The sequence below is a fragment of the Myotis yumanensis genome, unplaced genomic scaffold, assembly GCF_028538775.1.
Source record: "Myotis yumanensis isolate MYYU_CA2020_CCGP unplaced genomic scaffold, mMyoYum1.0.hap1 SCAF_13, whole genome shotgun sequence".
In the NCBI taxonomy this organism is placed as follows: domain Eukaryota; kingdom Metazoa; phylum Chordata; class Mammalia; order Chiroptera; family Vespertilionidae; genus Myotis; species Myotis yumanensis.
This window is the reverse complement of record NW_027223764.1, coordinates 43077187-43091129: the sequence shown is the minus strand read 5'-3', so window position 1 is coordinate 43091129 and position 13943 is coordinate 43077187. Positions and strand designations below refer to the sequence as shown.

At 39.7% G+C, this 13943-nt stretch overlaps 1 protein-coding gene across 7 annotated transcripts in view; it reads left to right on the top strand.

Moving 5' to 3' along the window:
- The window catches only part of ASCC1 (activating signal cointegrator 1 complex subunit 1), a 103235-nt gene that overhangs the window by 45774 nt on the left and 43518 nt on the right, over nucleotides 1-13943 (top strand). For all 7 annotated transcript variants that reach the window (XM_070432933.1, XM_070432936.1, XM_070432935.1 and 4 more), the window contains exons 8-9: nucleotides 8304-8428; nucleotides 11224-11309. In XM_070432933.1, the coding sequence (XP_070289034.1) occupies nucleotides 8304-8428; nucleotides 11224-11309 (211 nt within the window). The remainder of the gene's footprint in view (nucleotides 1-8303; nucleotides 8429-11223; nucleotides 11310-13943) is intronic.

The window sequence follows — 13943 nt, the reverse complement described above, 5'->3', positions numbered from 1 at the left end:
TCTCTAATTAATAAGTGTCGTGTAGATTTAGTTGTAAGACCAGCAGAAAAGAACCTTGAAGGTTAGAGGAAAGTTTTTTTCCCCTCCCTAACAGTTGAAATAATAGAAAGGAAAAAGATACACTAGGCAAATACCAAAAGAAAGTAACAGAATGAAAAGCATGATAGGCTTATTATTAGCAATAGAGAGGACTGTTACATAATGATAAAAGGTTCAATTTACCAGGAAGATGTAATAATTCTAAACTTGTATGAGCAAACAGAACAGCCTCAAAATAGATTAAGCCAACTTTGTATAATTAATATCTTATTGGGAAGAAACTGAGAAACCCAGCATTATAAGAGGAGATTGCAACTATTGGAAGGTCAAGCCGCTATAAAATCAGTGAAGATGCAGAAGATTTTAACAGTTAAAAAGTTTAATGTAATAGTCATCTCTGGAATTATATACTCAGCATTAAAGAATTCATGTTCTTTTCAGGCTCATGAAACAGTTGAAGCAAATTGATTACATAAAAGATCATAAAGTAAGACTTAATAAATTTCAATGAGTTGGTATCTTACAAATCACATTTTCTTACCAGAAATAAAACAAAGTTATCTACAATTATCAAGTTATTAGTAAAATGTAGCAGTGATTGGTTATAAAATTAGTATAATAAAATCAATTGCTTTTCTATACACCAGTAACAAACACAAAACACCATTTTAAAAAGACACCATCCATTTACAGTAGCAACAAAGACCATAAGGCACTTAGGAGTAAATATAACAAAGCTTGTTCAAGACCTTTTTGCAGAAAATTATAAATAAATTGAGAGACACCCATGTTCATTGATAGACTTAGTTTCATAAAGATGTCAATTTTCCCCAAATGGTTCTATATACTTTTAATGCAATTTATATACTATGTATGTAATTGAAAAGAAGACCCAGGAATAGGATGGGGAAATATTTAAAAACTATTACAGTAATTCAGGTGAGAAGCAAAGACCTGAAATAGAATAGTAACAATTAGAATTTATAGATCAATGTAAAAATAGTAAAATCTGCTTCATTTGGCAATTTTCTGAGTCAAATGAGTATGATGCACTATGACCAGGCTGGTGTATCTCAAAAATGCAAGATAAATTAAGACCAGGACATATATTAATATCTTACTTACAAGTAATGATAAAACTTAAAAATAATATCTAAATACATGCCTAGAAAGCTTTTGATGAAATTCAACTTATTTTTTTCATTAAAATCTTTCAGAAAATAGAAATAGAAAGATATTACCTAATATGATATATATCTATTTTAAAGCAAAAATCAACAATCACCTTGAATGGTAATTTTTACTAAGTTTATTTCCATTATAATCAGAAATAAAACATAGTTGCCTATAATAACCATTAATCTTAAATACATTGTTCTGAAACTTGAGGCTAATTATACTTAAGCTATAAAACAAAGACAATTAAGAAGACAAAAATTGTCATTTGCAGATCATATAACAGTCTACTAAGAGAAGCTCTAAAATTTACAAGAGATCAGTAAAATGACTAACAAGTAATTAGACAAAAGATAAATATCCCAAAATAAACAGCTTAGTACTAACAAAGTAGTAGGCACTCTAATTTTAGACAAAATGAGGGATATAAATGGGTAAAATGACCCTTACCTTAAGAACCTTAAATCTATTTAAGAACTAAGCTATTAAAAGAAAACACAAATTTTAAAAGTAGAAGAGAATTAAATAGGTGTTTGATAAGTGACATGAGAAGGTCTCTGCTGGTAAGAGTATAAGTTAGTACAAACTTTCCAGGAAGCAAGTTGGCACTTTATTTCAAGAGTTTTACTTAATACTTCTTGGACTTGCTAATTCACCTTACAGAAATTTTTCCAATGGAATTAATCAGATACGTGGACAGATATCTATATGTGGAGAAATTGCCTTAGCTGGTTTGGCTTAGTGGAAGAGCGTTGGCCTGTGGACTGAAGGGTCCCGGGTTTGATTCCAGTCAAGGGCACATGCCCAGGTTGCAGGCTCGATCCCCAGTAGGGGGCGTGCAGGAGACAACCGATCAATGATTCTCTCTCATCATTGATGTTTCTATCTCTCTCTCCCTCTCATTTCCTCTCCAAAATCAATTAAAAAATATATATTTGGAGATATTTATTACAGTATTGTGTATAACAGTAAATACCAGAAACAATCTAAATATTCATCAAAATCATATTGGGGGAGGAAAATGTTCATTATAAAGTATTTATGTGATAAAAACAGATTACAAAACAATTTGTAAATATACATTAATTTTTCCCCCCTTAAAAAGTGGGGAGAGAAATAAATCAGTTAATCTGAATATATAAAAATTTTATCAGTGGTTATTTCTGAATATTAATTTTTTCTTTTCACCTTCTGATATATAAAAAACATTTTTGTTGCCCTGGCCAGTGTGGCTCAGTTGGTTAGAGTGTCATCCAGTGCACTGAAGGGTCGTGGGTTCGATTTCAGTCAGGACACATACCCAGGTTATGGGTTCCATCCCCAATTGGGGCATGTGCAGGAGGCAACAGATCAATGTTTCTCACATCGATGTTTCTCTCTCTCCCTTTCCCTTCCTCTCTGTCTAGAATCAATGAATTCTAGATTTAAAAAATAAAAGTAGCCCAGTTTGCTGTTTTTCAGTGGTTAGAGCATCGACCCATGCATGGAAGGATCCCAGGTTTGATTCCCTGTCCAGAGCACATACCTGGGTTGTGGGTTTCGATCCCCTGCCCCAATCGTGGTACATGCAGGAGGCAACCAATTGATGTGTGTCTCTCACATCGATGTCTCTCTCTCTCTCTCAACCCACCCACCCCAACCCCTCTTCTCTTTCACGCCCTCTAAAAATCAATGGAAAAAATGTCCTTGGGTGAGGAATTTTTTAAAAAGTAAACCATTTGCATTAAAAGTAAATTTAACATAAAAAATATTGTTGCCCTGACTGGTTTGGCTCAGTGGATAGAGCGTCGGCCTTCGGACTGAAGGGTCCCAGGTTCGATTCCAGTCAAGGGCATGTACCTTGGTTGCGGTCACATTCCCAGTGGGGAGTGTGCAGGAGGCAGCTGATCGATGTTTCTCTCTCATCGATGTTTCTAACTCTCTATCCCTCTCCCTTCCTCTCTGTAAAAAATCAATAAAATATATTTTAAAAAATGTTGTTATAACAGGCATGTTATACTTGTTTAGGTATGCTCGGTATACTTGGTCAGGTCAAGATCAGTAGTAATTAGTATGTGTTTGTAAGTGGTAGAATTATGGTTTGACCTAGCTTTGTTTCACTGTAAAGCCTGTACTTATAATGGGGCAGACAAAGGCGATTAAAAATAATTGGAGACAGACTACTTTTTGTTGAAAAGAAGTTTGGTGAAAAGAAGATGAGAGAGGTGTATGTATGTAATTCGAGTTAAATCCCACAGCTGTGCAGCCCAGCATCACTGTACTGCCTTCCAGTTTGTACCATCTTCCTTTCCCAACCAGACTTCTTTTAGCATTCTTTCTCTTCTAAAAATAAAGCCTTGCAACACTGGCTGGGTAGCTCAGTTGGTTAGAGCATTGTCCTCATATACCAAGGTTGTGGGTTTGATCCCTCGTCAGGGTATAAACAAGTATCAACCAATGAATGCATAAATAAGTGGAACAACAAATCCATGTTTCTCTCTCTCAAAAAAAAAAGTCAATGAAAAAAAAAAACTTTACAGGTGGGTAAAGTGAAAATTAAATGGCTCTCTTTCCCCTACCCTGACTCTCTCAAATTTCTTCCCCAATAGGTTATAAGCAGAGCAGATACTGCTGAGAGTCCTTGTCTATGCACATTATTTTACACAAATGGGATCACATTATGCTTATTGTTCTACAGTTCATTCGTATGAAATATTACGTAGACATTACTTTTTTGTCAGTGTGTATAGATCCTATGAAATACTGCTACATAAGTCCTCCTAAGCTATAGCCTATATACCATAGGACTTACTTGCTTAAAAATCTCCCATCATTTCACATCATCTTTTGAAATCATTCATATTCCCCAGTCTAGTATTCAAGACCTTCTGGTATGAAACCACCTTAATAGTCCAACTTGATCTTCTACTATCTTATACTTGCTCCAGGCCCCAGCCAGCTGCACTGCTTATTGATGATCGTATGTGTCTTTGTTAGTATTTTTTCTTGTGTCTAAAGTTTCTCTCATGTTACTTATCTTTTTGTGTCCAAATGCTATTTTCCTTCTTGCTGTCTTTCCTGCTTCTTTTTCCCAAATAGATTTTTGGGGGCAGAGAATATGTCTTTTCAGCATTGCATATTCAGTGCCTTTTATAATTCATGCTCTGAAGAAGCACTAGTATAATCTAGTAGGAGAACAAGACAGACAAACTTGAAACATTAAGGGACCATTTCTGAGAATCCTAAGTAGAGCACACCTTATAAGCGGGGGCAGCATTTCAGAGGAGGATAGAGTCACTGCTCATGGATACCTGGGCATAGGGATGTTAGGGTGGTTATGAAGGCTTCATGGGAAAGTAGGATTTGAATTGGGACCTGGAAGGAGGGTATGGTTTGCATAGGTGGAGGGAGGGAAGGGTGGCTGTTGTGGCCCAGGGAACAGAAGGCCCAGAGGTGGCAGTTGTCAAGTTGCTGAGTGGAGAAAGCCAGATGAGAAAATGCGCATATTGAAGAGTGCTGGGTCCTGAGGCTGCGCCAGGAGATGCGGGGCAGGCAGCAGGAGTCGCTGGGTCCTCCAGCACAGGGAGCACCCTGAGGAACTGGTGTACTGTGAGGTTCTATCCATGCCAAGCTGTGCTGGAGTCTGAGGCAAAGGAACTCAGTAATACTGACCCCATCTTCATTCACAATTTTGATATTCTGTTCATTGTAGATTTTTTTGCATTAATTTTGATTGTTAAGTATATTGCATTAAAACATGATTAATCTTGGTTACTGCATTTTTAGACACCCTCTTAAATTTTGTGCCTCATTCCTAGTCCTGTCTATTTCTGAAGTTTGGTGGAGGGGACATGGGTATTTATTTTATTATTAATCCTGGCTTACTCATGTTATAAATATTCTTTGGTTAGCAGACAGTAGTTCATAAAAACAATTAAGATAAAGAAATTAGAATTTTAAGATTAATTTGGAACTTTGGGACCTGAAAATCAAAAGGGGAAAAGAATCGTTTGGGCTCCTAAGTCAATATCTAGGGGAGAATGACTCCCTCTTGCTGCAGCATATGCAGGGCAAGCAGAAGAGAGTGGTTTTGCTCACATCTAAGTGAGTGAACGATGGCTGGATGGGGGTACCAGAGGCTATTGTCCACTTGGAGATAGGCCTTCAGCAATTCAGCTGCTGCAGCCAGAACAACTGCTGGAGGCAAGCTTCCACAAATGGGCCACACAGAGTGAACCTGACCCACATCTCACATAAAACAAACCCATCCAGCCATGCTTAAGGAGAAGCAGCTCACTGCTTACCACAGGGCCATGGCCCAGGAAGCAGCGGAAGATTCATGAACTCTATACATGTCTCAAGGCTACTTGAGTCCAATAAAAGAGGTGATGTTTGATACTAGTACATCAAAAAATGTAAAATCTAAAAAATATGAAATCTATTGTTCATTAGCACATTAGTGACTAATAAAGGATTATTTTGAGTCAGGAAAGTCAATGAGTATGCAGCACAAATCTCAAATAAGGCCAGGGAAAGGTTGAAAGGTGCAGGCTCCTCCCCTCACTCTGTGTCCAGGTGCACTGCTCAATCTTGTTTTTTTTTTTAAATATATTTTTATTGATTTCAGAGAGGAAGGAAGAGGGAGAGAGAGACAGAAACATCAATGATTAGAGAGAACCACCGACCCACTGCCTCCTGCTTGCCCCCCACTGGGGACCGAGCCTGCAACCTGGGTATGTGCCTTGACCGGAATCAAACCTGGGACCCTTCAGTCTGTGGCCAATACTCTGTCCACTGAGCCAAACCGGCTAGGGCATGCTCTTTCTTTTGATGTGACCTCCCAGTCAGGGCCAGCGTTCAGTGAGAGTTTATTTGGGCTCCGGGTGGCTGTTTTGGCATGACATGTAAAAGCCACAGGCTACATTTTATCAGGTGAGTGGGGTGGTCACAGATGATGGCTGATTCTGAGGCCTAGGACCAAGATCCTCTCCACCACATACTTGCTGGGATAATGACCCCTCTTGTTGGAACTACTGGCAAAGTTGTTCTTCAGAGTTGAAGGAGAGATAAAGAGTTTTCCAGACAAAAAAGCTGAAGAAATTCATCATCACTAGACTGGCCTTGCAAGAAGTGTTAAAGGGCATTTTCCAAGCTGTTGAGCAAAATACCTGAACAGAATGAAGACTTCTTATGCAGAAATTGCTTCTGGTGGAGGTACTAGAATGAGTGGCCATCGTTAAGGTAGAGCTCATCCATTGCAGAACCACCTGATGTGAGTCCATAAGGGCAATCAGTCATGCAATTGCAGCTGTGGATATTCTTTTATGTAGTTACTAGAGGCCCAGTACACAAATTTGTGCACAGGTGGGGTGCCTCGGGGTGGCCTGCGGAGATGGGGCCCCAGCTTGCGCCCCCAGCCTCACAGCCCGGCAGCCCTGCCTGGCATCCCACCTTGACCTGGCGCCGCCCGCTTACCTGCTCCACCATCCTGCCACGGTACTGCTCTTGTTGGGGCCCATTGGGGCCAGCAATGCCTCCACTGCCATCCGCTGCCAGCGCTGCGTCGCCAACACCCACCATGTTCCGCGCCACCCCCTGGTGGTCAGCACACATCAGAGCGAGCGGTCGAACTCCTAGTTGAACTCCTGGTCAAACTCCGGTCGAATGACCACCTGAGGGGACAATTTGCATGTTAGGCTTCTATTATATAGGACTAGGGGCCACTGGTGGGGTCCCTTGGCCTGGCCTGCGGGATCAGGCCAAAACCAGCTCTCCAACATCCCCCGAGGGGTCACGGATTGCAAGAGGGTGCCAGCCAGGCTGAGGGACCCCACCAGTACATGATTGGGGCCGGGGTGGCGGGGAGGGGAGCGGCACAGATGCGGGAGGTTGGCCAGCAGAGGAGGGACTGTAGGAGGGCGCCAAGGTGTGTCCGGCCATCTCTTCAGTCCCGATCAGCTGGACCCCAGCAGCAAGCTAACCTACCGGTCGGAGCGTCTGCCCTCTGGTGGTCAGTGTACGTCATAGCGAGTGGTTGAGCGGCCTTAGTATATCATTAGCATATTACACTTTGATTGGTTGAACAGCCAACCGGACAACCAGACACTTAGTGTGCCGGCCAGCACGGCCATGGGTAAACCTGAGAGGGGGCGGTGAAGGATTAGAAAAGACAGACAAGAGAATAAAGCTGGGGCTAGGTGGGACACTACCCTCTGATTAGAGAGAGAGTGCCACGGCCTGTAAGCCGAGTCTTTACTTTATAGCCAGATTCCACGAGGCAAAGTAAGGGTTTGGTCAAGATGTTTACAATGTTCTTGCAGATTTCAAATCTTACTCAATTGCATGCACCTAACTCTATCAAGCCCACATCACTCAACCTCCTGGGACTACAGGTTTGGACCATAAGGTCAAGCTTACAACGATAGCCTTGGGCTATAATTGTGCTCGGACTTGCACGTGGCTTTGCCACGAGAGGATCGTGCCCTCTTATTAGTCCGAGGCTTGAACCTGTCCAAATGCTGTAGCTGCTCTCCACACTTAGCATATTAGGCTTTTATTATATAGGGTCTTTATTGGTTCTGTACTTCCACCTCATTGAAACAGTGGTATAGTATCCAGTGCTACTGGGATAATCACATGCATACTCCTTCCCAGTGAGCAAATACCTTAGAGTTGTACCAGACCTCACTTGATCCTGGCAGAAACACATCAGCCACACTAGTTTTTGGTTCTGTGAATGGATGAATCAATAAAGCCCTTTCTTTTAGGCAATTCTGTTGAGCCTGGCTTCTTGAGATCTATTCTCAAAATAATAAACTTCCATGTTTCTTCAAGACCATGTTTAAACCTCCTGTGAATACCTCGTCCTCTCCATGTACAGTTGATCTCTCCCTGAATACTCACCATCATGTTTTGTAGTTATTTGTTTCTGCCTTCTTTATAAGGCTGTGAGCTTCATGATGGTAGGGACTGTGGCCTTTTATTCCCCTTCTTGTGCAGGGCCTTGTACAGTGATTGGCCCAGAGCAGGTGCTTCCTAAATGTTGAATTAGTAATCAGGGGCTCACGGGTTTACTAAGATTTTTGTACTTCTCTCTTCCATTTCACCAGGCTGCAGGAATTAGTTGATCGAGTCCTAGAACGTTTTCAGTCATCTGGACTAATAATGAAAGAGTGGACTAGTGTGAAACTCCATGCTACCGTCATGAATACTCTGTTAAGGAAAGATCCCAATGGTAAGTCCACAGAACTGTAGCATAGGTTGTCATTAGTGAGGCCAAATGATAAAATCTCTAGAGTTTAAGTAGAATGGGCCTATCAAATAATTTCTGATATATCTCTTTTTTTGATCTGTTAGCTTGTTTAAATGAGCACAGTGGAAGTGTGCAGGGACATGTCTAGCATGAGATTGTGGCATCCCTACTCTTTTATTTCTGTCATACACAGGGTTGTCAGATTTAGCAAATAGAAATACAGGATGCCCAGGTAAGTTTTAGGTAAACAATGACTAATTACTTTAGTATAAGTATGTCCCATGCAATACTTGTTAGCTTATTTTGAAAGAAGAAAGGAACATTAGCTGGTAAAAGTAAATGTTAGACCAGTGGTTCTCAACTAGCGGCAATTTTATCCCCTAGAGCAGTGGTCACCAACCGGTGGTCCGCGGACCACTGGTGGTCCATGAGGTCCGAAAGGTTGGTGACTGTTGGTTTAAGGACACCTTTGGAGCAGTGGTCACCAACTGGTGGTCCGTGAGGTCCGAAAGGTTGGTGACTGTTGGTTTAAGGAAACCTTTGGAGCAGTGGTCACCAACTGGTGGTCCGTGAGGTCCGAAAGGTTGGCGACCGCTGCCCTAGAGGATATATGGGGTTGTCTGGAGACATTGTTGGTTGCCACAGTTAGGGGACCAGGGGTGGGTTTCTGCTGACATCTAGTGGCTAGAAGTCAGGGATCCTGTGTAACCCTCTGCAACACACAGTATAGACCCCACAACAAAGAATTATTCAGTCCAAAATGTCGACAGCACCAAGGTTGAGGAACCTTTTGTTAGAGTAATAATTTTTTTCCCCCTCGTAGAATCTGAGGCTTCTTATAAAAATGCCTTGTTTTAACCCTACATTTCAAAAAGGATCTTCTTTTCTTTCCACTTCCCCTCCCCAACTGAAAGCTTCTTTAACACGTTCAGCATCTGTCTGATCAGCCACAAATTCAAGTTCTATGCAGCTTCTTTTTCAAAGACCTGTTGTGTAAAAGATACCAGCACAGAATCCCATGTTTAGTGTTGTTGTTTTTTAACTCAATAATTCTTTTATTTTGATTTTAATTTAACCACTTGTGGACTACTTCAGGAGTGTTAAGAAATGACTTGCAGATATACTTAAAAATACTGAATTGACAGCTAATTTGAATGATATGTTTCTAGGCAGTTCTCATTTTGTCACTTACTCCATTTAAACTCAAGGTCCTTATTTATACCTCATCTCTTTCCTGAGCTGTAGAAACTCTACCTGGGAATCGAGAGAGGAATACCAGGTAATCTCCATTTCCACTTCTCTGTGAGCTTGGGTTTGGAGAAATGAACCTCAGAAAGTAGAAAGTAAGATACTAAACAGGATTGAATCAACGTAAAGGGACCCCAAAGTAGAGGGATGGAACCAACTTTTTAGGTTATAAAATGCTCCCAAGAATCTATTTCTAATCAGAATTGGCATCTGATTTCTCTACATCTTTATTATGTCTTTTTTATTATTGCCATTCTGTGGGTGTGAAGTAGTATCTCATTGTGATTTTTATTATCATTTCCCTAAAGGCTAATGCTACGTATAGATTTTGAAACTATCATTAAACGTTTCAACCTTCAGATATGATTACTGTTTTTTATAGATAATTATTTAATATGATTTACTTTAAAATTCCACATCTTCTCTTAACAGGGGACTTATTTTTAAGTTGCAAAATATCAATGGAATTGGGAGCTTTGATTAAGAGAATATTTCTAATTAGAGAAATGGTTCCATAGTTATCCATATATAATTCCAATGGGCTAGCTAAAATATATTTTGTTCATGGAGTTAGCACTTAAATCTTAGTCCTTAAATCTGGTTTTTATTTTATTTTATTAAGGGCTAAGATTTAAAGACTTATATATATTTTATCAACATATAAAAATATATATTTTATCAATACTGACTTGGTAGTCCCCATACCTATATACAGTAAAAGACCATACTCACAAATGGAAATGCAGATATTTTTCAGGACAGGAAAGGGTTGATATTTTTGGAAAATATCTTCAGAGTTAAATAATTCTTGAGGATGCTTTGATTTTTCTATACCCTGTATTCTTCTTTGTGTTGAATTTTTACTTGAAAGGGACGTAGAATAAGGTTTTATGTTTTCTTTCCTGTTATCCCTTTCTTTTGATATTCCTTTTCATGCTATACTTTAAGGACATCTTTTGGGATAAGCAAGCTAAATTAAATCAAGGAGTTAGAGTGCAGCTTTGATGAGGCTAAGCAGAGATTTGCTACATTTCTGTGTAGAATGTCTATTAGGATACCTTTGATTGCAACTAAAGGGGTCTTCCTCATTTAGGGGGTGTCCCAAAATCAACCCAAAGCATGGTTGTCAGCATTTTTGACTAGTTAATGTGTGAACTTTTGTCTATTTTTATGTATTAAAAATACATGCAGCTTTTATAAAATCCTGGGTTTTTAGTCTGCGAGGAGCCTTTGAAGATCACCCAGTCTTAACCAGTAACTTTGACTAAGAATATAGCTAGTTACATAGTTAACGTACAATGACTGCTTGAACAATGTTGAATGAATAAATGTATACTGAATGTGTTGATAACAGAGCTAAGACTAGAGACTGGGTCTCTTGACTAATACTGTGGTGTTTTCCCTCCATATTATGCCACTTTCCAGATAGTACATGGAGATTTTGCTAGTTGTACTTATAGAAACCCAAGAGAAAACAAACATAAATAGTCCAGGCTTCTCTTCTGACATTTTCTTTGTTATATTTACAGCTGAAGGCAGGTACAATATCCACACAGCAGATGGCAAATACATCTTCAAAGAAAGAGAATCATTTGATGGCAGAAACATCTTAAAGGTCAGTAAGAAAGAGAGTGAATTAGAAATCCATTGACCTGTGTCCTAAATAAGCAAGGAAAACAAGTCGTTCTCTTTTTCACAGTAAAGTATATTTTTCTTATTCTTCCCATGAGGCTCATTGACTGAAAGGGTTACTTAAAAACACTTTTTTTAATGTCCTAAAAGAAAAGAGAAATTTTTTGACTCTGTTAAGGCTGTGGTATCTCTAGAGTATTTGAAATTGATGATTTAAGCAACAAGAATCCAACTACTTGGATCCATAGGAATAAGTTGGTTTTTAACCTGGTGAGTTTTACACTGTTATTTTTATCTTTGGAGGTCTGAGTTGGCATTTTTTAAGTGAAAATAGAATTGTTTGTCTTGTTCTAGAAGTTTTCTTTTCTCCCACAAAGTGACTCTCCAAAGTTGTTTCATAATCTATTTTTACTCAGGAACAGCTCATGTCCTAAAAAGTAGGTAGTTTAGTTCTGACTGTTGAGGCTTTGCTTTCTCCATGTTAAATTAATCCATGAAATTTAAATAAAAGGGGCTCTTCGGGATTGCATTTATCTTTCTTCCACAGACCACATTCTGTAATGTCCACAATTTATGTCCTCTCTATCAGGTTAACATGCCATTGCGTTTCCGGGCAAAGAGAAACATAAGTTGATGCCAATGGAGAGGTTTTTGATTCTGCATTTCACTTGTTCTATAATGGTTTAGGTCATACATTTGCAAGGCCATGGATGTTTTTTTTGGAGCTGGGAGAGAGAAAATGCATATAATCAGCTTTAGCTTTGGAAATACTTTTCTTTTTTCTTCCATACCCCATCCTTGTCCTTCATTCCCTTATCTCATTTTGTCCCTTGACAGTTTTCTTGTCAGTTGCCTCTACTTACTGACATCACTCTTCAGCAGCTGCAGAGCCCAACAGGGCAATGACAGCATTCAGTTAGGCCAGTGGTTCTCAACCTTGGCTGCACATTAGAATCACCTGGGAATCTTTTTAAAATCCTAATTTCTGGGCCTCATCCTCCGGAAATTCTGTTTCTTTGTTACTAATGTTGTGGCCCCAACATTGACTTAGGCCAACATTCCAGCTCCCACATTGCAGAGCTACATTGATTCCTTCTTTTCCTTATACTGTATCTTTCCTCTTTTTAAATATTTTTCTTGTTTTCAAAGTATTTTTGGTAGGTTTGGGTTTGAGTGACAGGCTGCTAATGAATTTAGTTGCAATTAACTACTGATTTTCTCAGGCCATAGCTTCAGTGTGATATGAATCTTTCTCTTCCTCTATCTCATTTCCTTGGAGACTTTCCAGTAGTATAGTTAATTATTTTGCTTTTCTGTTGTTAATTTGATTAAGAAAGAAAATAGACTGAGTGGGAAAAGAAATCTGTAGGAATGATTCAAATCAACTTGGTTCTTTTGGAATTAGAATAAAAACACAGATGATGTGTTGATGTGAAGTGCTTTGATGTCTGTAAGAGGGAGGTGCCAGCAGAGAGCCTGTGTGTGTGTGTGTGTGTGGGGGGGGGGGGTGGGAGGAGGGTGGTGGTGGCTGTATGAACATTATGGATTTCTCACTTGATATTTAATTTCTGTCACTTTGTTAAGTCAAGTTTTCCATTTAAAGATGCTTTGTCTTAAAATCTCCCTAACCAGCTCAGTGATGACATGAGTGTAGCTCCCTCTAGTGTTGGCAAGGCCTTGCTATATCTTGTATCTCCATAGCAGTAGTACCTGTATTGGTTCATGCTGAATCAGAGTTTTAGAACTGGGTAATTGGAGATCATTTCTTTAATCCCGTTCCACACTAATGACACAAGATCCAACCAGGTTATAATGATTTGCAAAAGATTATTGCTAGCTAGTAATATAGTTTGAATCAGAACAAAAATTCAAAACTCACAAATTAAAATTGTTTCTGCTGCCTCCCATAAAGATATTCAGTGTTTATTTTTATTTAATATATTTTTTATTGATTTCAGAGAGGAAGGGAGAGGGAGAGAGAGAGATAGAAACATCAGTGATGAGAGAGATTCATCGATTGGCTGCCTCCTGCTCGCCCTCGACTGGGGATGGAGCCCGCAACCCAGGCATGTGCCCCTGACCAGAATTGAACCCGGGACCCTTCAGTCCGCAGGCCAATGCTCTATCCACTGAGCCAAACCAGCTAGGGTGATACTCAGTGTTTAGTTAGAGATCATTAGATATTTAAAAGTAGGCATATCTATTTGAACTGTGATAATGTCTGATTAAAACTTGTTCCATAGCCCTGGCTGGTTTTCTCAGTGGTTAGAGTGTCGACCTGGGGACTGAAGAGTCCCAGGTTCAAGTCAGTCAAGGGCACATATCTTGGTCACAGGCTTGATCCCTGGCCTGGGCGGGGTGCATGTGGGAGGCAACCCGTCCATATGTCTCTCTCACATAGATGTTTCTCTTTGTCTCTCCCATCCCTCCCACTCTTTCTAAAAATCAATGGAAAAATATATCTTCAAGTGAGGATTAACTAAATAAATAAATAAAAATAAGACACAAGCCCTTATGCATTTGGGGCTAATAAAAGACACACACACACACACACATGCACACACACACACACACACACACAGACTTGTTCCATAAACATTGGGGCAATGGGTGTGCC